This window comes from Oxyura jamaicensis, chromosome Z (assembly GCF_011077185.1).
Source record: "Oxyura jamaicensis isolate SHBP4307 breed ruddy duck chromosome Z, BPBGC_Ojam_1.0, whole genome shotgun sequence".
NCBI lineage: Eukaryota > Metazoa > Chordata > Aves > Anseriformes > Anatidae > Oxyura > Oxyura jamaicensis.
Window position 1 is genome coordinate 45465749 of NC_048926.1, and position 24814 is coordinate 45490562.

Below are 24814 nucleotides of genomic sequence, written 5' to 3' on the forward strand. Positions count from 1 at the left end.
AGAGAACAGATTATAAGAATATTTATATATATATATATATATATATATATATATATATATAAAGTATTGCTGCAGTAGCAGTCTGTGAACTAAAATATCTGAGGCAACTGAAGTTCATGTTTTACTTCATTTATAAGCAAAAGCTTTAGAGAAAAGACTAAAGACATTCTCAGATATTTCAAACCACTCTCTCAACTATAATTATCTATGAAATTGAAAAGACTGAGTTTGGATCAGAAGACAGATAAAAATACATTTTACTTCTTTTTGTGTAATAGCAGATATTTTCATGGAAAGCAGATATTTTCATGGAAAACATAGAAAGTAAGTAACTAGAAATGGAGAAATGTGAGAACTCTGTAAAATGGGACTGTTGTCCATCTCAGAGTTGTCATGTTTGATTTTCCCAGAAATAATAGAAAAAAATAGTGAGGAGGAATGTACTCAGGAGATTTTCTTGGGATTTAGGCTGAATTTGATGTTCTGGCTCTTGAGTGCATGGTTAGAGCACAGGAGCTGTGCAACAGCTGTGTATTACCTTGTGCACAGGAAAAGCAGAGTCTTTGCTTACAAGAAAAAGAGAAATCACTTTTCTATATGATTTCTGATCTACTAAATTATCTTAAGTTTATTGCATTTTTATTCACATTACTTTCTTTTTGAGCCCTTTCAGTAGATCCTCAACAATTCCCACCCCTCCCCCCTCCCCAGGGGGTATCTTCAGCCCAAAAGAGATTCTTTGTTTTTCTACCTGTTTTGTTGCAAGAAAACTTTTCTATCTCCTTACATTGTATTTTTGTTCTTCTGACCACAGACTTAGATCTCCAGCTTTATCCTTTTTATTTTTTTGCTTGTAATAATCACTTGCCATTTCTCTCTGCATGTTTAATTTTCTTTTTAAATGAACACATGAACCTTGGTTAATAAATAAAACTTTATCATAAGCACTGATGGAAAAAAAAGAAAAAAAGAATTTTACATCTTTTTTTTGCAAAAGAAGTGTAAGAAGATTTCATCCATCTTTTTGCTTGGTTGCTTTGGTTGTTTTCCTCAGAAGTAAAAAACAAAAACAGAACAAAACCAAATACCTTGAATGTTTTGCCTGTCACCTGTAAGCTTGAACATCAATATCGCCTTTCCAATAAATCAAAGACAAAGTTGCTGATTCAGCAAAGAAGATTGGAAACTGTTTGTTTGTAAGAAAGGAAACTATTTGTCTTGGCCCACAGCAAGCTGCTGTGTTAGCTAATTTGTCTTGATTTTGTCAGATCAATGCAAAATTTGATTTGTATTTTACTACAGCTTATACAAGTAGGTCTGCATTTGTATTTATTTGGTTTCCTTAGATAATAAAAGCTCTTTGTGCCTCACTTACATTTTGTCTCCAATACCTTACTAGGATAACTTATGTAATCCTGTTTAAATGGTGAAATTACGTTACTATTATTACGATGCTACATTGCCCATCAGAAAGTATAGCTTAATTACTGGTTTATTTATTATTATTATTATTATTATTTAATGAATTAAAAATTTAAACTTGGAATAAATGCTAGCTCAGGCAACAACTATGGCATTGCATCTCCCACTTAAAAATAAAATATTCTTAACTGTGAAACTGCCAGGGAAGCCATGGATTTCATTACTACTTTTACTACCTCTCTTTTGAAAACAGAGATGTTAGCTATTTAACTCGCTAATTTGCTTTTTTATAGAACTGAAAATTCAGTGCTATAAAGCGTAGTTAACAACAATTTTTTAGCAGTAACTATTTCATTACCACTAGCTTTAACTGAGAAGTTGTGCTTGAGTATTATTTGCGTGTATTGGTGGCAGGTGTGGTAGTCAAATCCTGCCATTTATTCGTCCAGCTGCAAAGGGAGCATCACCTTTTCTTTATCCTCCCAGGGCTGTGTCAATGGTTATAGTCCATGCCTATAAGGCCTGTTGGTGGCTGGCCACTACAACTAAGAATGTGAACTTCTGCACCTGGGGTAGTGAAAGCCATTCGTACTGTCTTCCTTTCTACTCCCCTCTTCCATTATGGCAATAAACTCCAAATGTGGCTGAGAATGTCTGGAATTTGGCTGATAATGCCTATAGAATTGTTATTTAGAAATTCACTATTCCCCAGTTTTCTGTTCCTTTGACCAAGATACCTAGATATAAGAATTTTGAGTTGTCGTGAATGTTGTCTTATGTATTCACCCAATTTTTTTCTGACACAGATATCTTAGCAAACTTGTTGAACACAGTTCAACAAAAAAGAGAAAAGGAGAGTGATATTATTGCTCCATTTATATGAGAAAATAATAATAAAAAAATCCTTATAGCCTGGATCACAATTCAGACAACTTGATATAACCTGATTTCAGCCCTGTTTATCCTGTTTGCAAGAATTTTAAATATAGTTATATATATATTAGAGGAAGGAGTAATTAAAGATGTGGAGCTGAATGCAAACAAAGATGAAATTAAAAATGTATAAAACAAAAGTAAATTATGCCTGACTCGTTTGGTTTCTGTCCTTTTGAGATGATTGAGGGTCAAGTAGTGGATCTGGTCTATGTGGCATCCCATAAAGCATTGACAGTGAAGTATATAAAATTTGATGGACTTTGGTACAATAGTTGTAAAAATGAGCAGAGGCCTGGCTAAATGCATTTGTTTGCAAGGATAAACTGTCAGTCAAGAGGAAAGATGTGGAATTCTCAAGAGTCAGTTCTGAGTTTATTTCTTAATTACTTTGAGGAACTGGGCTATTGAAGTCTGCTGATACCATTTGTGAATTATTGTCATTGCATGAACTGGAGGAAGCATGAAAAGTTGGATGGTCAAATAAATATCAGTGGCTAAAAAGTTAGCAGGTACATCTGTTGTGGTTTAAACCTGATAGACAATAAACCTCACACAGCCACTTGCCCACTCTTCTGCAGTGAGGGGAGAGAATTGGAAGGGCAAAAGTGAAAAAACTCATGGGATGAGATAAAGACAGTTTAGTTAATGATGGAAAAGGGAGAAAGAAAAACAAAACAAAAGCAACCAAATAAGGCAAAAGGAATCAATTACCACCAGCTAACCAATACCTCATCAGTCCCAGAGCAAAATACCATCTTGGAAAACACCGCCTTGTGATTTTATTCCTGAGCAGAGTGTTATGCAGTATGGTATCACTTCGGTAAGCTGGAGTTAGCTGTCCCACAGCTTCTTGCCCATCCCCAGCCTGCTTACTGGGCATTGTGTGTTGTGGGGCAGTGAGAAACAAAGAAGGCTTTGATGCCTTGTAAGTGCTGTTCATGCAGCAACAGCTAAAACACCTCTTTGGTATTACTAGCTTGGTCACAAATCATACATGCTGCTATGAATAAAATTAACTCCATCCCAGACAGATTCAGTACAATATCACCTTGCTAAAAGACAAGACAAAACGTTACTCTGAAAATAAGTAGTTTCTTTTTCATTTCTATGGGACTTACTCCTCTTCACTGAAGAATTAACTGTGTGAGGAATTAATCTGGGATTTTCTGATTCTCTATTTCATTTTGAGGCACTTCTATGTCAGTGATTATTTTATCGCAGTGAGATGGTAAATTGGTATTTATACCACTTAGCATGTGATGCTAATACCTTCACTTGTCTACATCATGATAGCAAACTCAGTCAGGCTTAGTCATGGTTAGGTCAAATTCTATTTATTTATTTATTTATTTATTTATTTGATGATCTGGAAAATTGGAGATTCACACACTTACATCCTCAACATCCTCAAGTTGTTTCTATTACTCTCTCACCAGCTACAATGACTGTTGTAGGATAGTATATTGTACTACCAAAGCAATGCCAGTTGTAATCTTACACAAAACTTTGTTTCTGTCATTTTAACTAAACCAGGACTTTACTGCAAAGATGAAATAGAAGGTTACAATTTTAAAAGGACAAATCTGAAATTTGAAATACCTCCTCAGTTTCTATTTCTGTCAGAGCTACATACAAGAGAAAGCTGTGTGGGAGCTTCTATACTTTCCTCTGTTGCAACATGGGGGGATTAATCTAACACTGTTCTTTAGATTCAGATTAATACTGTTCTGTAGATTCAGAGAAAAATTAGATGGTCCATATATCATTTGAAGATAATGTGTGAAAGGGAGACTAAATGGAGATCTATGCAAAATGCTGCAGGTGTGGGTGATTTGTGGTTGCTATTATTAGTCATCTAATTGCATGCCTCTGTCAAGAGCAAATTTATTATTTATCTATCTATCTATTTATTTATTTTAAGAGAAGAATTATGGGACATTTAATTCCTTATATTTCTTCTCTGTTTGCCTTTTCCTGTGGAAGCACCATTTAGCCTCCGGTAAGTATGTGGAGGCACAGGAACACATTGCAAAGGGTGATCAACTCTACACAGCTTTTGTTCTGGAGGGAATTTAACCAAGTATTAGTGCCTTAAGGATAAGCTTCCTGTTATGATATTGAGCACTTATAACATACAACAGAGAGATTCTCTCCAGTGTTGTCCAAATCTCATAAAACATGAGATTTTTTTTCTTTAAAACTTGATGATAACTGGAAGACAGTGATAAAACATAGAATTGTGCTTCTTGTGCATATCTTTACCTGGTTTGTCAGTATTACTTTGAGAGCCTGTTGGCACAAGATGTTCTTTCCTTATTTCTTGTTGCTGAATTGCATTTAAATTTCTTACCACTGCTTTCCATTCTGATTGCTTCATTTCATCACAGATTAGAGAGGAAAATCATCTATGTAATATATCAGGACAGGTGTCCACAGAACATTCTCTTGGCTTTGTTATGTATGTGTCTAAGGATCCCTTTGCTAATGAATTGGATGTTTGGTACATTCAAATTCCTTATTTCCTATTTAACTATGTTGCAGTAGAATTTGCATTTTTGCAGTATAACATGTTTTGCATTTTAATTATGTTTCTAAACCTATTTTTATTGAAGGTTATGCTATAAGTAGAATTCTATAAGTAGAAAAAATATGGAATGCAATGTGACTAAATGTAGTCTAAAATATTGGTGCCCTAAAATAAAGCTGACAAAAGATGAGGGATTGTGATAAACAAATAATGAAACAAATATATTCTTTATCTTTCATAATCAAAATTATACAATGCTGTGTACTGGAGACAGAACTGTTAATGTAGTAACTTAGATAGGAACAATTGTTCCCAGTCAACAGGTTCTATAACAAATAATAATGTTTTTTTTTGTTTGTTTGTTTGTTCTGTTTTGTTTTGTTTTGTTTTTTGTTTTTCAGTCTTCCTGAGGTGAATGTCAACTTCTCTATTTTCAGATGAGGTCAATAATTAGCCCTGGTAGGATCAGAGTCTTATTAAGTCTGTTGCTTTCAAACTCTAACCAAAATCATTGCTGATTAAGAGAAGCCTATGAGTACAACACAGCACTTTTGCAATGTGGTCTCATCTTTGTGACCGCTGCAGAAGGTATTTATTCACCTCTTACTCGTCATCACATTAAGGAGTTTCTTTTTTTTGCTACGAGGAGTAGTTTTTTATTTTAATACCCTCCATCCCCCTTCTTTTACCTCACTACTGATTTTAATTATCTTTCCCTAACAGGCTGCTTAAAAAATCTCAAAGTGCTCAATGTGAGTTTTAATAATTTGAAGTCAGTCCCTCCGGAACTGGGTGACTGTGAGAATCTGGAAAAACTGGATTTGTCTGGAAACATGGAAATAAGAGAGCTCCCATTTGAGGTAAGATAACAAACTATGTTTCTTCTACCATTATTATTTGGATTATAAGTCTAAACATATTACCATAACAGATTTAATCACATTCTTTGCAGTTTTTCAGAATAATGTTCTCGTAGTAGTAGCACAGAAAATGATGTAGGCAGCAGCTAAACAGGACCAAGCTTCTTTGTTTTGCTTTTCAAGTGACTAAATTTTGTTCACATTTATTCTGATATATGAAGGAGGACGTGATCCCAAAGAGGATTTGGCCAGTGATGATAAGGAGAAGGCTGCAAATATCTATTTTCTGTGGAGGCAAAGTGTATTTTGACAGTCATATTCACTTACTAACCTGCATTTCTTCCCAGTGCATGCATTTCTTTAAAAAGAGTATGGAGAGGTCTATAAAAAAGACTGCATGTTATGAGCATAAATATGTCTGAAAGGGATATTACATGTGAGGCATAGTATGAATATATAATAAAGACTGAGAAAAGGATTCCCAGGCGTGCACCAACACTGTTTCTTGTGTTGGATACATAAATGTTCTCTGCCTGGCTGCTCAGACACTTACTGTTCTCTGAGAAATGAAACCATTGGCTAGTACCTAAGCACAAATTCATGTGCTCCTATGAGTGAGGGGGTATCATTGTGAAGTGTCAGGCTCCTCTTTGCTGATTTCTGCTTTATTTTTTTTTTCCTCCAAACATCTGTTGTGGATGATTTCCAGGCAATATTGGAATGGATTAAACTTATGTGAGATCTGTTTTGGCCATGCCGTTCCAAGGAAACACAAACAATAATTAACTTTCCTCTCTGGCTTTTCAATGTAAGGCAGTTTATTTTGCAAAGAACTGTTCATAAATGATGTGGAGGAAGGAGAATGTGATGAGTGGAGAGTGTATAGAAATGTTAGCAAAAGAACAAACAGGCAGGTCTCCCTTTTCTTTCTCTTCTCCTTCAGTTTAGTAAAAGTAGATGTTTAAACAGATAAAACCGAAGTAATGAAAAGGAACTATAATGAAATCAGAAAAAAAAGGATAGACAGAGGAATAAAATATAAGCATCTAGGAAAAGAAGTATACTGAAACCTCCAGACCAGAGCAGTGTATTTGTGTTAAAATCAATAATATTTTCCCAGTTGCTTCTAAAGGTATTATAGGCAAAGGATTGCACATTTCTATACATTATGAATAACGTTTATGTGTAAAACTAACTGCATATGTAAGTTTTATCTAGGACTGAGTCCTAAGAGGCAAGGATTTCTCTCAGCAAGCTCAAAAAGTTTGGTTCTTTCTGACAGTCTCCTATTCAATACAGGTAATGGTTTACTTACAATCTACAGAAAACAACAACAACAAAAAGCAGTGCAAATGGCTATTTATATAACAGCAAAAACTCAAAAGCTGGAAGTGACATTAAGTCAGTATGATCTAAGAAGTCAGGAAGAAAAATATTGTAATTTTCTATCATGTTTTCCTGTTTCTCTGGAGGACAACACTTAATTTATACTTGCAATGACCCAGGAGGCAGGCTACATAAACTCCTCTGATTTAGTTTATAAAATTAGTTTCCCAGAATCAAGATTTCAAGGGCAGCTTTGGAAGCTGAACATATAATTAAATGAACACTTTTGTCAAATGATTTAAAAGGCTGTACTGTTTGGCCTTCTGTGTACTCACTATGGCTGATCTTATTCAGAGCAATTGCATCACTATCCTTGCTAATGTAATAGGTATTTGATTTTTCTCAGATGTACAAAAGGTGGTAGTCACTGGCAGGTAACTACTTCATGAATTAAAATATTACATTAGTCTAAACCATCTAAAAAGGGAATGCAAACAATGTTAATTCTGGTGGTGGTTTAACCTTGGCTAATAGCCAAATGCCAACCCAGCTGCTCAGTCTCTCCTCCTCTTCAGCACAACGCTGTGAAAAAAAGAATGGAGAAAAAAGGATAAGAAAGCTCATGGGATGAGATAGAGACAGGATGATTGCTTGCCAATTATTGCCATGGGCAAAACAGACTCTGCTTGGGGAATATTAATTTAATTTGTTGCCAACTAAAACATATTTGGGTAGTAAGAAACAGAGACTTTTAAACAACACCTTTCTTACTCTCTTTCAAAGCTCAGCTTCACTCCTTCACTCCATACACCTCTCTGTCCTGAACTGTGCAACAGGATGGGGAGGGGGGCAGCGGAGGTGCGGGAGGAGTTGCAGTCAGTACACAGCGGTCTCTCTGTTTCTCCTTCTTCCTTACAGTTTTTCTTTGCTTCAGCATGGGCTTGGTGCAGGTTGCAGTTCTTTCAGAAATATCCATCTGTTCAGTGTGGTTCTTCTGTGGGCTGCAATGTGGATTTATGCTCCAGACTGGAACATCAGTTCCTTTTCTGACCTTGGTGTTACCTCTGCTCTTTCTCACTCTTTTTGTTCTATACTCTTCCTCCTGTCTGGCATTTTCTGCCCTTTCTTAAATGTTTTTTCACAATGACACTACACATGTGGCTGATGGACTCTGCTTTGCCCTGTAGAAGGTCCCTTAGAGCTGGCTGTGCTTGGAACTCTGTTGTGTTGACTGTGTGATGACAAAGAAACCAGCTCCCCCTATTACACAGATTAAATCAATTATCTAATGCATTTGTTGCTCAGATCTATTAATCTGGTGAAATTTTCATGATAGTTGGTGATCGTTCTCTGTAAGCATGAAAAATTTTACACTGTAAATAAGCAAGTATGTGTAAGCTCAGGTCTAGTAGGTAGACAGGATCCCTTTAAAACATTAGGAGGAAAAGAGAAAAATTGACAACTGATGCATAAAAGAGAGTTGCTAAAAATGTTTCCTGCTTATTAACTTTCAGGAAGTTCAAATTTTGACTTTCAATTCATAAAAATTCCTTCTGAGAAGGGTAAATAAATGCATGAGAACAGCAAAAGTATTCTTCAGTGTAAAACTTATTCAAAATAAATAAATACAAAATTCAACCAAACAGAAATGATCAAAGTCTAGTTTTACCTTGGTTTTGTACATAGAATAATGGCTAGAAAAACTCTGATAACATATATGATAATGGATTCAAAAAGATTGATAACATGCCTGTAATTCAGCTAAGACTTTTTGAAAGACTCATAAAGATTTATATCATCACAACTCTTAGACTGAGTTACACCTTCAGTAATCAGTCTCTCCTCCTATCCATGTTCTTTATCACAGAATCACAGAATCACAAAATCATCTAGGTTGGAAGAGACCTCCAAGATCATCGACTCCAACCTCTCATAGCACTAACAAGTCCTCTACTAAACCATTTCACTAAGCTCAACATCTATACGTCTTTTCAAGACCTCCAGGGATGGTGACTCAATCACTTACCTGGGCAGCCCATTCCAATGCCTAACAACCCTTACAGTAAAGAAGTTCTTCCTAATATCCATCATAAGCTTCCCATGGTGTAAATTTAGCCCATTCCCCCTCGTCCTGTCACTAGGCACATGGAAGAATAGACCAACCCCCATCTCCTTACATCCTCCTTTAAGGTACCTGTAGAGTGTGATAAGGTCACTCCTGAGCTTCCTCTTCTCTAGGCTGAACAATCCCAGCTCCCTCAGCTGCTCCTTGTAAGATTTGTTCTCCAGACCCCTCACCAGCTTCATTGTCCTTCTCTGGACTTGCTCGAGCACCTTGATGTCCTTCTTGTAGTGAGGGGCCCAAAACCAAACACAGTACTTTAGTTGTGGCCTCACCAGAGCTGAGTACAGGGTGATAATCAGTTCCCTGGACCTGCTGGCCACACTGCTTCTTATACAAGCCAGGATGCTGTTGGCCTTCTTGGCCACCTGAGCACACTGCTGGCTCATATTCAGCCAACTATCAACCAATACTCCCAGGTCCTTCTCTGCTAGGCAGCTTTCTAACCACACATCTCCCAGCCTGTAGCTCTGCTTGGGGTTGTTGCGCCCCAGGAGCAGGACCTGGCACTTGGCCTTGTTGAACTTCATACAGTTGGCCTCAGCGCATCAGTCCAGCATCTCCAGATCCTCCTGCAGAGCCTTCCTACCCTTGAGCAGATCGACACACGCACCTAACTTGGTGTTGTCTGCAAACTTGCTGAGGGTGCACTCGATCCCCTCATCCAGATCATCAATAAAGATATTAAAGAGAACTGGTCCCAGTACTGAGCCCTGGGGGACTCCACTAGTGACTGGCCTCCAGCTGGATTGAACTCCATTCAGCATGACTCTTTGGGCCCAGCTACTCAGCCAGTTTCTGACCCAACTAAGTGTACATCAGTTCAAGCCAAGAGCAGCCAGTTTCTTGAGGAGAATGCTATGGGAAATGATGTCAAAAGCCTTACTGAAGTCAAGGTAGACCAAATCCACAGATTTTCCCTCATCCACCTGGCATGTCACTTTGTCATAGAAGGAGATCAGGTTTGTCAAGCAGGACTTGCCTTTCATAAACCCATGCTGACTGGGCCTGATTGCCTGCTTGCCCTGCATGTGCCATGTGATGACACTCAGGATAATCTGCTCCATGAGCTTCCCTGGCACTGAGGTCAAACTAACAGGCCTATAGTTTCCCAGGTCAACCCTCCGGCCCTTCTTGTAGATGGGCATCACATTTGCTAGCCACCAGTAGACTGGGACCTCCCCCAATAGCCAGGACTGCTGATAAATGATGGAGAGTGGCTTGGCCAGCTCTTTTGCCATTTCTCGCAGTACCCTTGGGTGGATCCCATTTGGCCCCATTGACTTGCGTAAATCCAAGTGCTGTAGCAGGTCGCCAACCATTTCCTCGTGGATTGTGAGGACCACAACCTGCTCCAACACCCCCTTCCACAAGCTCAGGGAACTGGGTATACAGATAACACCTGGTCTTGCCGTTAAAGACTGAGGCAAAGAAGGCATTAAGTACCTCAGCCTTTTCCTCATCTCTAGTTACTAATTTTCCCCCCACATCCAGTAAAGGACGGAGATTCTCCTTAGTCCTCCTTTTTGTGTTAATGTATTTATAAAAACATTTTTTATCTTTAAGAGCAGTAGCCAGATTGTGCTCCGGATGAGTTTTGGCCTTTCTAATTTTGTCCCTACACATCCTTAAAACACCCTTATAATCCTTCTAAGTGGCCTGCCCTCTTTTACAAGGATCATAAACCCTATAAAACCTTTATTTTTTTTTTTATTATTTTTTTTATTTTTTTTGTGTGTGTGTGTGTGTGTGTTCATTCACATGTTTTTTTGACAAAACCTGCTGAAGCATAAAAATGCATGACTTCGAACAGCATTTACTTGCCGGGGAGGAGCTCTGTGGAGAGGGATCTGGGGGTTCTGGTGGACAACAGGTTGGCCATGAGCCAGCAAAGAGCCCTCGTGGCCAAGAATGCCAATGGGATCCTGACACGCATTAAAAGGATCATGGGCAGCAGGTCAAGGGAGATGATCCTCCCCCTCTACTCTGCCCTACAGGCCTCATCTGGAGTACTGTGTCCAGTTCTGGGCTCCCTGGTACAAAAAAGACTGGGATCTCCTGGAAAGAGTCCAGTGGAGGGCCACAGAAATGATGCAGGGCCTGGAGCACGTCCCCTCTGAGGAAAGGCTGAGAGACACCAGTTCGTTCAGCCATGAGAAAAGAAGACTGAGAGGGAATCTTATCGATGTTTATCAATTCCTTAAGTGTGGGAGACAGAGGGATTTGGTCAACCTCTGTTCAATGGTTTGTGGGGACAGGACAAGGGGCAATGGCCAAAAAATGGATCACAGGAAGTTCCATACCAACATGCAAAAGAACTTCATGGTGAGGGTGACAGAGCACTGGAACAGGCTGCCCAGGGTGGTTGTGGAGTCTCCTTCTCTGGAGATATTCAAGGCCTGTCTGGATGCCTACCTGGGCAACCTGCTCCAGGGAAACTGCTTTGGCAGGGGGGTTGGGCCCAATGATCTCTTGAGGTCCCTTCCAGTCCCAGCTGTGATTCTGTGATTTCATTTGGTAGTAACATGGAAAACTAAGTCCAAAAAATATATGTGGAAAGAAGTTTTCACCTAAATGTCATTATTCTGATCTTGCAATGCTAAAATGCTAAAACTTTTACAAAGTTAATCTACAAACAGATGTTGTCATTCTGATACCAAACTGTATACTTGGAAAATTAACATTATCCCCTTTCATCTTTGCAACATTACCATCATTCAAATACCTAATCTTTCCAGTCTAATAGAGTAATTATAACTGTGATGAACTCAGCATAGAAAGGTCATAGAAAGGGACTTTGCTGTTTATTAGAAGTTTTTTATGTACACAAACCTTTCAACAGGTTTGCAAAGAATGAGAAAGCAGGCTGCGTATACAATATTCACAACAATATCACGTATCAGTCATTCACAGGTGACTGAAGAACCACACAGAAATAAGACCAGGACTGTTCTTCACACAGTTAAAAGTTGCTGAGAATGTGGATCATGTGTTTAAATTTAAGTACAGAAGTTGCTTCAAACCAATATGAGTCATATACGTGAAAATAAGTAACATATTAATGATTTTTTGGACTGGGTCATAATAAGTCCTGTGTCTCAAAAAATAAATTTAAGTTGATTAGAGATACGTTAAATCTTTATAGTATTATTACTGCAGCCACACACAGTCTGCATACCTTATTGCATTTTGCAATCATAAAGTCATCTCATCTTCAAATCTCCAAACCTTGTAAATTGAGAACATTAGAAAGGAAAACTAGGCTTCAAATTCAATTACAGGTTTCTCATCAACCTATATGGACCTACCAGCTCACTTTGGGTGCATACTCTCCCTATGTTTTAATTAAAAAATTTAGAAAAGCAAGAAGAGCAACGTCAGTAACAGATGGTCACTAACTGACCTCTCCAAAATGCTCGGAGAGGAAGTGTCTATTGGATATAACAAAAGATATATTTAAAGATATATTCTGTTCTTTCACCAAGAGATGGCAAAATGAATTCATTTCCACAACAGAACAGAGACAAAGCTAAAAGCACATTTCCTCTTCAATAAGCAACAGCAATTGAAGAAACATTATTCAAATGCCAACGTTTTAATTCTGATTCAAACATACACAATACGGTCATGATAATACACTGTAGCCTGTGAAGATACATTGTGATTTAAAAATCAAAGAAAAATACAAACAAACAAAAAAAACTATATTAATTTATGATGATTCTGAAATGATTCTGAAATCCAGAGGGAATCACTGTTTGCCAAAGGGGTGAAACCAAAAGGGAAAGCAGGCAGAAGAGAAGGAAATTTTTTTTTATAGATACTGAGAAAAAGATATATGTATTATTAACAAATATGGCAAAGAAGAGTTAGAAAACACTGGTTGATCTCTTTGTTCTGCATTAATAAAACAGTAATCGCTCACTTGGAAAATATATATATATATTGTATTTGAAAAGATAATGGAAGAGAATCACATAATGTCATAATATTGACAGAAGCAAAATAAATAACAAGAAAAATAATGCAGGAAAAACATTGAAGAGAAACTGAAAAAGTGATCCTATGCCTCTAAACCATCACAGTAGCAACATCTGGATGATTGATGTTGATGAGATCATTTCACCTTATGTATATTGGTGCTGGGCAATGACAAGAGCATTCTGCACGAGAGTGAATATATGCAGCCTGATAAACTTGGCAGCAAGAGTTTTACAGAATGTCAGCAAGAAATCAGCTTGCCTACAAATGTAGATGGTAAATTGAATATTAAAGAAGGGAAACCATGCTCTCCTCAGCAGCAGAGGTCAGAAGATTTCTGATCTGTCAGCTGTCTCCAATGATAGCAGGAATAAAACACTCCCCTTTTTTAGTATTTTATTTTTTACCCAGCAACTGGCTACTAAGCAGGAGAACCCTGCAAGTTGGAACTGGATTTAGATGTTCTTGAAGCAGGAGTTCCATAATGAAAATGCCCAAATTCAGGAAAGTCACAACACAGATAATTCTGTTTTGCACACTATAACATATCTGGTTTGGAATTAGGCCTTGTCTAGTTGAGCAAACTGTTTCAAAATGTCTATCATCAAAATTCTTTTAATGCTACAGACAGTACATATGCATGACCCTGACAGTGCATAAACCTACAGCTGAGAACACTGCCAAGAATTGTATATGACAATTTGGTTTGCCAGGAATATAGCTAAATTTCTCTCCCTCCTCTCTATTCCTCTCTCACAGTGTTGTTAGATACGTGCTTGAATATATATATTAATCTAACAGGAAAAGTTTTGAGTTCATCTCTTCCCAAGGGATTCTTTTCTTTCTATATATTACCAAGATTTCTTGGAGGGCTTATGTCTTGCCCTGGTAAAAACACATAAGAAAAATGGAAAGATTGCTATTAGTAGAAAAAGCACTGAGTAGAGGGTCTTTTCCTGACCTGGACAATCGAGGCTGTCCAGATTTTGTCCAAGTACCCATCTGGAAGGTATTAGATTATTATTGTTGTTACTGTATCTGACAATAACGATTTGACTGAATACTTATTCGCATACTTATTTATAAAAGCTTATAATGAAGCTGGGCTTCACAACTCCTTTTACAGGGAGAATTCTCCTGACCTGGAATTTGCAGAGACCTATCACAGGCACTGAGCACACTGCAGCCATCCAGTAACACCATTCATCTACATATACTTTGGTAGTGCCCCACAGCAGAGGAAATAGCAAACCTACAAACCTCATCTGTGTTTTACTAGAAATTTGTTTTAGGATTCAGAGAGAGAGAAAGAGAGGGAGAGAGAGGGAGAGAGGCAGAGAGAGAGAAAAAAAATCTATTCTATATAAAGCTTATGTAATAATGAAGTACTCTGGAGAAGAATGAAAATATGAACTGAAATCAAATATAAATATTACAAAAGGCAACCTACATGGTGTTACATTTACACAGCCAGTTTGTAAAAGTTATTTCTAGCCCTTAGAGAGCTTAGAATGGGAAGATACTTTATGAAGTTTAAGGACAGTCTTCCCTTAGATACATAGCTTATAAAATTCTTTTTTGGAAGTGAATATTTTTCTCTAGCTAAGATGTTCTAGTGAGGCATGGCCTATATCTTGTCCTATCCTCTCCTACTAAAGTGGGATTACACTGGGCATCATGCTCTGTAGCTGCAGAGAAAGGAGGACAGATGCACTGGTTTCTAATTTCTTGTACCTACTTAATAATTAGTAAGATGTTAGCATTTTAATAGTTGAATATATTTCATATTGCTGTTTTCATATATGTTATGTAAGTAATTTTTTTTCAAGGAGTAAAGACAGTATTATAAATTGCATGTGATTTTTGCTATAAGTTTTTAAAACAAAGAAACAAACAAACACCTGTTCTGGCCTCATTTTGACGGGTGCTTTCTTAAGAAATTGTTGTTGTCTACAGTTATTTACTGAATCACGCCATTAATGTTTCCTGTACATGACACAATAAATGCTTTGTTCTGATACTCCAGAGACACCTTTGTTGTGTTGAAGGCCCAATTTATCCATACTGTAACTTTTTTGTTAATAAAGTCAAGAGTATGACATGGGGGAATTTTAATAAGCGAGAGAAAATGAGGAAATTCACATTTTCTCCATTTTTACCATCTGGCACATGCTGTCCACAGATAGGACAGTCAAGTCAACCAGCAACATGTCAAAAATGTTTCAGATAGGTGTTGCCATATTCAAAATCAATTAAAAAGGGCATCTGCAAAATTATTCTGCTTTGAACCGTGTTCACTACCACTTCTCAGAAGACCTACCAAGCAACCTGAAATGCTTTCTGTCTCCCCTGTGAGGTCTAGGTAGTGCAAAATAAAGGAATAAGACATAATGTCACAGGAATATTTTGTCAAAGAAAGAGTAAATGTATATATGTATGCCTGTGTTTCCATGTCAATCCTGTATAAACTGATCTTTCAAGTTCAGAGAAATGGCAAGGTTATGCTTTCTGGCTGTTTTAGCACACTGTGTTTTCAACAGATCAAATAAGCATGTGTGTGTGTATGTTTCTGATGCATAGTAGATTTCAGTCCTGATATAAATGAGTACAGACTCCAGGAGCTTTCAAAATATTCAGAGTTACAGGAGCTGTAGCTGGTGCAGTATCACTGTTTTATTTACCTGAAAAAAAATCACTTTTCATTATTCTATCTTGAATCTTTCAACAGTGCTAGCATGTGTGACCCTATAAAGTGGTTAAAGTAAAGGTTGTTAGAAATAACAAAACCAAAACCAAAAAAAAATCAATAAAAACAGCTGATGTGGTTAGTGCTTCATTAAGTGCTAACATCCAGAAAGTACATAAAGAACTTTTTGTACATTCATACAATTTCAAAAGATATCTTCAAACTAAGTTTTAAAGTCTGGAGAGATTTCAATTTCTTTTGGTCAGATTCAGTTTCTCTGACCAATTCTATTCAGCAAAGGAAAATATTTAGCTAGAAGAGCAGAGACACAAGTTCTATGGAAGTGTGGGAAGACTTCAAATCACTGAACACTGGGCATTTCTCTGTAACTTGTCTCTGTGATCCATGGCTCACACCTCCCAAAGCCATGGGCTGCTTATGCAGGCAGAACACCAGGAGTATCAATAGAGATGTAAAATGACAGGTTGTTTTAACAAGATGTAATTCTTCAAAACTTTAAACCTCTAAACCTTTTTTTTCTATTACCTTTTTAAATTATTATTATTATTATTGTGTGTGTGTGTAAAAATTATATAATGAAAATCTCAATCAGTGGGAAGTACGGAACAGTTCCCAGGAGCTTCACTATGTAGTCAGGCACTACTCATCATCACCCTTTTCTCCTTCCTGCTTCATTCAACAGGTAGATAGAGAACCTGTAAAATCCTGTGTAACATTTCTAGAAATTTACAAAGAAGTCATGTGTTGGATATGGTAAAAATTGAATTTTATCCATGTGCTTTTTCAGGACCATAAACTAGAGAAGAGTGTTGTAATAAAGAGCTCAACTTGCTACTGTGAAACTGTTGTCCGTAGGTTCATGCCCAGTGTGCTGGGCACAAACTTATGGACAACAAAACCAATAGCAGTGAGCCAAACTCTGGTGAAATTCTTCTTCTTTTGAATCATTGGCAAAAGTTCTGTTGATTTTGTTCAGACTGGCATTTTTATGCATATGTTCCACAGTCTCAGAAAAGATTTACCAGTTGCTCAACTTGTGTACATTTCTGTTAGAAAGAATTTTATCTTGCCTTTCTTTACTCAGTGCTGGTATTCTTTTCAAATTTGCTTAATGCTCATGACAAGTGGCTTTCTGTCATGGCTGGCCAAAGTCCTGTCAGTCCATCTAAACCAACAGCTGCTTTATGGAACTGGTGTAAGATGTAACATCAAACATCAGCAGGAGGCGTGTGAAACCCAAAAGAGCAGGTGCAAAGGTGTTAGGTGTCAGAGGATATTCGTGGAGACCTTACAGTTGCAGAAACTCTCACAAATATTTTAATAGACAAGGGGCTAAAGAAGGGCATGGATCTATGTTAGGAAACAGGATTATGCAGTTAGGCACAGGAAAGTGTGTCAGTTGATCCTGTTCTTGACACTGTGCTTCCAAAGTCTTCTAATTAATATAGCACTTCAAAAGCACTGCACTCTTGGAGCTAGTCAGCAGCTAATAATAACAGTCCCCTTCATTAGAGCACTGATCCATGCCTACCTCCATGCTGTGGTGCCAGTGACCTTTCCTTTAACTTTTACATGAGTTCAATAAAAGTAATATCACTTATAAAAAAAAAATAGGGCATGACAGAATTAGTTTTACAACATAAGAGAAGACTTAAGAATGAACAACAGGGCATAAGAGAGCACTAAAACATGGCTGTAATGTTTCAAAAAGTGTGAGTCAAATGATAAAATAATTGTGTGGTAGGAAACCATATTTGGTGTTGTTCCAACTCTGCTTTCTCTAAACAGTTCAAAATCTCATTGAACCTAATAGCATTAAAGGTTTTCAGAATCCCAGTGTGTATGCTTTCCATTCGTCAACACGTTTAATCTGAGGCAGATGTTACATAACTACTAAAAAGAAACAGCACAGGAGATGGTATAAATGCATACCACTCACTCATTTACATAACTTAAAGAAAACATGGGGTTGTTGTCTCTGGTGTCTACAGAAATGGATTGATGAGAAACAGAAGAGGGTTGTAGGCAAAATGGAAGAATAACATGTTATTCTGTGAAATACAACTGCTGATAATAATTATTTATTCTGTGAGAAGAATACGTTTGAAGAGTCTAACTGAACTTAATGTATCTAATTTATTACTGAATACATTCCTATCAGCTGTTAACTAATTATAGGTAGTTACATGATTGATCAACTCTTCACAGCTGTAAACAACACTTAATAAGACTGACTGTGATTTTAATTCCTTGTCATTGATTAGTAGGAAAGGTATAAACACAAGAACCAGCACTATCAGTTGAAAGCAGATATTACCTTATTTTTTCTTGTCTTGTGTAAGGCTCATTCAGATAGGATCTCTGTTCTCCTAGTGCTGGACAAAAGAATGTAGAATTGCACCTAGCATAAAGCAGAAGTGATGTTGGAGGCACAAAGCAATTCAGGTGTGGGTGTTGCTCAGTGATTCCTGGTTTTCTTATTGAAGAGATGATTACTCTCAAACCCAAGCTTCTGTCATGCTTTTGAACAGCAATGCAAAGCGCCATGAATTTCAGGTTATGAGCCCCATAGACTTGTACCTGCTTGGTTTCATCAGGCAGTCTTGAACCTGCTACTCACTTCCAGTGGGAGGGACTTTGCTCCCACAGCCCCCATCTACGGGTTCAGGAAAGCAAGAGATGTGGGAAGCCTGAGACTGGCAGTGAAGGCTGAGGCAAAGAAGTTGTTGAGTACCTCAGCCTTCTCCATGTCTGCTGTCACCAGTTTGCTCTTGTCATCCATCAGAGGGGAAACACTCTCCTTGGCCTTTCCTTTCCGAGCAATGTACCTACAGAATCCCTTCCTGTTATTCTTCGCACCCCTTGCCACACTCAGTTCTATCTGTGCCTTGGCTTTCCTGATCCCATCCCTGCACATGTGGACAGCATTTCTGTACTCTTCCCAGGCCACATGTCCCTGCTTCCACTGCCCGTGTGTATCCTTCTTGCACTTTAGTTTGACCAACAGGTCCTTGCTCAGCCATCCCAGTTGTTTGCCCTCCCTGCCAACTTTGTTATGCAGGGGATGGAGAGTCCTTGTTTTCTAAGGAAAACATCCTTAAAGAGTTGCCAGCTCTGCTCAGCTCCTTTGTGCTTAAGGACACAGGGGATCTCATCCACTAGGTCTTTAAATAGCTTGAAGTTTGCTCTTTGGAAGTTCAGGCCCAGGTTCCTCAAGTTCAGGCCCGTATTCCTCAAGATCCCAAACTCAGCCAGGGCATGGTCACTGTAGCCCACACTGCCTCCAGTCTGGACCTCTTCAATTTTGGAGTTAACTATTGTATCTCACATTTGCGTATATACCCAACTATTTATTTATGTATGTATGTATTTATTTATTTTTGACCATTAGTTCATGTTGAACAAAAGATTTTTGCTGAGCTATATGCAGTTATGTTTTTCACCTTTCCATATATTCCCACATTTCAGTAAGGGTGAGAAATTTGTGTAGTTCACTGTCCTTGTATGAGCTTGGACATCCCCTCTGTATCAGATTTTATTTGCAGTTGTGAAAATCTTGATGTTTTTAGAAGCATCCTCTTAATAATTGTTATTGTTCAATAGTCACCGTTTGTTTTCTTCATGTTTTATATGCTCAAAGCATTATATAGATATTTCTGGAATGTCATGTTCACAGAAGATATTATCTATCATTTTGCAAGGCATACACAAATATGCAGATTTTTCCTTGTTGTTTGTTACTAAAAATTAGTATGGGAGTACATGTCTCAACAGCAACGTGTAGCTAAGAAAGATAAGTTACTTGGATGCAATCTGAAGGGGACTGGGTAGTGAAACACTTGTTTGGAAGCTGCTTATTTTGATATAGGGCATGGAAAGAGGAGTACAAAATGTATCTGAACTAATATTTTTACATTTGTATGAAACTTGTTTCTAAAGAACTTGATTTCTTAGTAATTATACAAGCCAGATGACTGATTTTATTAGACATCATTTCCCTTTATCAGACATGGGACAAAATTTAGGAATCCAGAGAGCATTATATAGCAAGCCTCCCATTTTATTTTTGCCTGCCTCTTCCTGAGGTATTCTGACTTGATGTAAGAGCTCTGGCTTAATTTAGGCATAGAAGCCTGGCTGAATAATAGGTGATTCTTGGTTACACTGGACATGGCCAAATATTTTCTAAGCACCCCTATATATGTGTGTGTGTGTGTATAATATATGTATATATATATATAAAATACAATTTCACTCAGTACTTCATTATTACATAAGCTTTATATAGATTTTTTTTCTCTCTCTCTGCCTCTCTCCCTCTCTCTCCCTCTCTTTCTCTCTCTCTGAATCCTAAAACAAATTTCTAGTAAAACACAGATGAGGTTTGTAGGTTTGCTATTTCCTCTGCTGTGGGGCACTACCAAAGTATATGTAGATGAATGGTGTTACTGGATGGCTGCAGTGTGCTCAGTGCCTGTGATAGGTCTCTGCAAATTCCAGGTCAGGAGAATTCTCCCTGTAAAAGGAGTTGTGAAGCCCAGCTTCATTATAAGCTTTTATAAATAAGTATGCGAATAAGTATTCAGTCAAATCGTTATTGTCAGATACAGTAACAACAATAATAATCTAATACCTTCCAGATGGGTACTTGGACAAAATCTGGACAGCCTCGATTGTCCAGGTCAGGAAAAGACCCTCTACTCAGTGCTTTTTCTACTAATAGCAATCTTTCCATTTTTCTTATGTGTTTTTACCAGGGCAAGACATAAGCCCTCCAAGAAATCTTGGTAATATATAGAAAGAAAAGAATCCCTTGGGAAGAGATGAACTCAAAACTTTTCCTGTTAGATTAATATATATATTCAAGCACGTATCTAACAACACTGTGAGAGAGGAATAGAGAGGAGGGAGAGAAATTTAGCTATATTCCTGGCAAACCAAATTGTCATATACAATTCTTGGCAGTGTTCTCAGCTGTAGGTTTATGCACTGTCAGGGTCATGCATATGTACTGTCTGTAGCATTAAAAGAATTTTGATGATAGACATTTTGAAACAGTTTGCTCAACTAGACAAGGCCTAATTCCAAACCAGATATGTTATAGTGTGCAAAACAGAATTATCTGTGTTGTGACTTTCCTGAATTTGGGCATTTTCATTATGGAACTCCTGCTTCAAGAACATCTAAATCCAGTTCCAACTTGCAGGGTTCTCCTGCTTAGTAGCCAGTTGCTGGGTAAAAAATAAAATACTAAAAAAGGGGAGTGTTTTATTCCTGCTATCATTGGAGACAGCTGACAGATCAGAAATCTTCTGACCTCTGCTGCTGAGGAGAGCATGGTTTCCCTTCTTTAATATTCAATTTACCATCTACATTTGTAGGCAAGCTGATTTCTTGCTGACATTCTGTAAAACTCTTGCTGCCAAGTTTATCAGGCTGCATATATTCACTCTCGTGCAGAATGCTCTTGTCATTGCCCAGCACCAATATACATAAGGTGAAATGATCTCATCAACATCAATCATCCAGATGTTGCTACTGTGATGGTTTAGAGGCATAGGATCACTTTTTCAGTTTCTCTTCAATGTTTTTCCTGCATTATTTTTCTTGTTATTTATTTTGCTTCTGTCAATATTATGACATTATGTGATTCTCTTCCATTATCTTTTCAAATACAATATATATATATATTTTCCAAGTGAGCGATTACTGTTTTATTAATGCAGAACAAAGAGATCAACCAGTGTTTTCTAACTCTTCTTTGCCATATTTGTTAATAATACATATATCTTTTTCTCAGTATCTATAAAAAAAAATTTCCTTCTCTTCTGCCTGCTTTCCCTTTTGGTTTCACCCCTTTGGCAAACAGTGATTCCCTCTGGATTTCAGAATCATTTCAGAATCATCATAAATTAATATAGTTTTTTTTGTTTGTTTGTATTTTTCTTTGATTTTTAAATCACAATGTATCTTCACAGGCTACAGTGTATTATCATGACCGTATTGTGTATGTTTGAATCAGAATTAAAACGTTGGCATTTGAATAATGTTTCTTCAATTGCTGTTGCTTATTGAAGAGGAAATGTGCTTTTAGCTTTGTCTCTGTTCTGTTGTGGAAATGAATTCATTTTGCCATCTCTTGGTGAAAGAACAGAATATATCTTTAAATATATCTTTTGTTATATCCAATAGACACTTCCTCTCCGAGCATTTTGGAGAGGTCAGTTAGTGACCATCTGTTACTGACGTTGCTCTTCTTGCTTTTCTAAATTTTTTAATTAAAACATAGAGAGAGTATGCACCCAAAGTGAGCTGGTAGGTCCATATAGGTTGATGAGAAACCTGTAATTGAATTTGAAGCCTAGTTTTCCTTTCTAATGTTCTCAATTTACAAGGTTTGGAGATTTGAAGATGAGATGACTTTATGATTGCAAAATGCAATAAGGTATGCAGACTGTGTGTGGCTGCAGTAATAATACTATAAAGATTTAACGTATCTCTAATCAACTTAAATTTATTTTTTGAGACACAGGACTTATTATGACCCAGTCCAAAAAATCATTAATATGTTACTTATTTTCACGTATATGACTCATATTGGTTTGAAGCAACTTCTGTACTTAAATTTAAACACATGATCCACATTCTCAGCAACTTTTAACTGTGTGAAGAACAGTCCTGGTCTTATTTCTGTGTGGTTCTTCAGTCACCTGTGAATGACTGATACGTGATATTGTTGTGAATATTGTATACGCAGCCTGCTTTCTCATTCTTTGCAAACCTGTTGAAAGGTTTGTGTACATAAAAAACTTCTAATAAACAGCAAAGTCCCTTTCTATGACCTTTCTATGCTGAGTTCATCACAGTTATAATTACTCTATTAGACTGGAAAGATTAGGTATTTGAATGATGGTAATGTTGCAAAGATGAAAGGGGATAATGTTAATTTTCCAAGTATACAGTTTGGTATCAGAATGACAACATCTGTTTGTAGATTAACTTTGTAAAAGTTTTAGCATTTTAGCATTGCAAGATCAGAATAATGACATTTAGGTGAAAACTTCTTTCCACATATATTTTTTGGACTTAGTTTTCCATGTTACTACCAAATGAAATCACAGAATCACAGCTGGGACTGGAAGGGACCTCAAGAGATCATTGGGCCCAACCCCCCTGCCAAAGCAGTTTCCCTGGAGCAGGTTGCCCAGGTAGGCATCCAGACAGGCCTTGAATATCTCCAGAGAAGGAGACTCCACAACCACCCTGGGCAGCCTGTTCCAGTGCTCTGTCACCCTCACCATGAAGTTCTTTTGCATGTTGGTATGGAACTTCCTGTGATCCATTTTTTGGCCATTGCCCCTTGTCCTGTCCCCACAAACCATTGAACAGAGGTTGACCAAATCCCTCTGTCTCCCACACTTAAGGAATTGATAAACATCGATAAGATTCCCTCTCAGTCTTCTTTTCTCATGGCTGAACGAACTGGTGTCTCTCAGCCTTTCCTCAGAGGGGACGTGCTCCAGGCCCTGCATCATTTCTGTGGCCCTCCACTGGACTCTTTCCAGGAGATCCCAGTCTTTTTTGTACCAGGGAGCCCAGAACTGGACACAGTACTCCAGATGAGGCCTGTAGGGCAGAGTAGAGGGGGAGGATCATCTCCCTTGACCTGCTGCCCATGATCCTTTTAATGCGTGTCAGGATCCCATTGGCATTCTTGGCCACGAGGGCTCTTTGCTGGCTCATGGCCAACCTGTTGTCCACCAGAACCCCCAGATCCCTCTCCACAGAGCTCCTCCCCGGCAAGTAAATGCTGTTCGAAGTCATGCATTTTTATGCTTCAGCAGGTTTTGTCAAAAAAACATGTGAATGAACACACACACACACACACACAAAAAAAATAAAAAAAATAATAAAAAAAAAAATAAAGGTTTTATAGGGTTTATGATCCTTGTAAAAGAGGGCAGGCCACTTAGAAGGATTATAAGGGTGTTTTAAGGATGTGTAGGGACAAAATTAGAAAGGCCAAAACTCATCCGGAGCACAATCTGGCTACTGCTCTTAAAGATAAAAAATGTTTTTATAAATACATTAACACAAAAAGGAGGACTAAGGAGAATCTCCGTCCTTTACTGGATGTGGGGGGAAAATTAGTAACTAGAGATGAGGAAAAGGCTGAGGTACTTAATGCCTTCTTTGCCTCAGTCTTTAACGGCAAGACCAGGTGTTATCTGTATACCCAGTTCCCTGAGCTTGTGGAAGGGGGTGTTGGAGCAGGTTGTGGTCCTCACAATCCACGAGGAAATGGTTGGCGACCTGCTACAGCACTTGGATTTACGCAAGTCAATGGGGCCAAATGGGATCCACCCAAGGGTACTGCGAGAAATGGCAAAAGAGCTGGCCAAGCCACTCTCCATCATTTATCAGCAGTCCTGGCTATTGGGGGAGGTCCCAGTCTACTGGTGGCTAGCAAATGTGATGCCCATCTACAAGAAGGGCCGGAGGGTTGACCTGGGAAACTATAGGCCTGTTAGTTTGACCTCAGTGCCAGGGAAGCTCATGGAGCAGATTATCCTGAGTGTCATCACATGGCACATGCAGGGCAAGCAGGCAATCAGGCCCAGTCAGCATGGGTTTATGAAAGGCAAGTCCTGCTTGACAAACCTGATCTCCTTCTATGACAAAGTGACATGCCAGGTGGATGAGGGAAAATCTGTGGATTTGGTCTACCTTGACTTCAGTAAGGCTTTTGACATCATTTCCCATAGCATTCTCCTCAAGAAACTGGCTGCTCTTGGCTTGAACTGATGTACACTTAGTTGGGTCAGAAACTGGCTGAGTAGCTGGGCCCAAAGAGTCATGCTGAATGGAGTTCAATCCAGCTGGAGGCCAGTCACTAGTGGAGTCCCCCAGGGCTCAGTACTGGGACCAGTTCT

General features: G+C 38.1%; 1 protein-coding gene across 1 annotated transcript in view; it reads left to right on the plus strand.

The window, feature by feature from the left end:
* Window positions 1–24814, plus strand: part of LRRC2 (leucine rich repeat containing 2) — a 79325-nt gene that overhangs the window by 43443 nt on the left and 11068 nt on the right. Inside the window, exon 5 of the mRNA XM_035310628.1 lies at window positions 5609–5745. Within this exon, the coding sequence (XP_035166519.1) occupies window positions 5609–5745 (137 nt within the window). The remainder of the gene's footprint in view (window positions 1–5608; window positions 5746–24814) is intronic.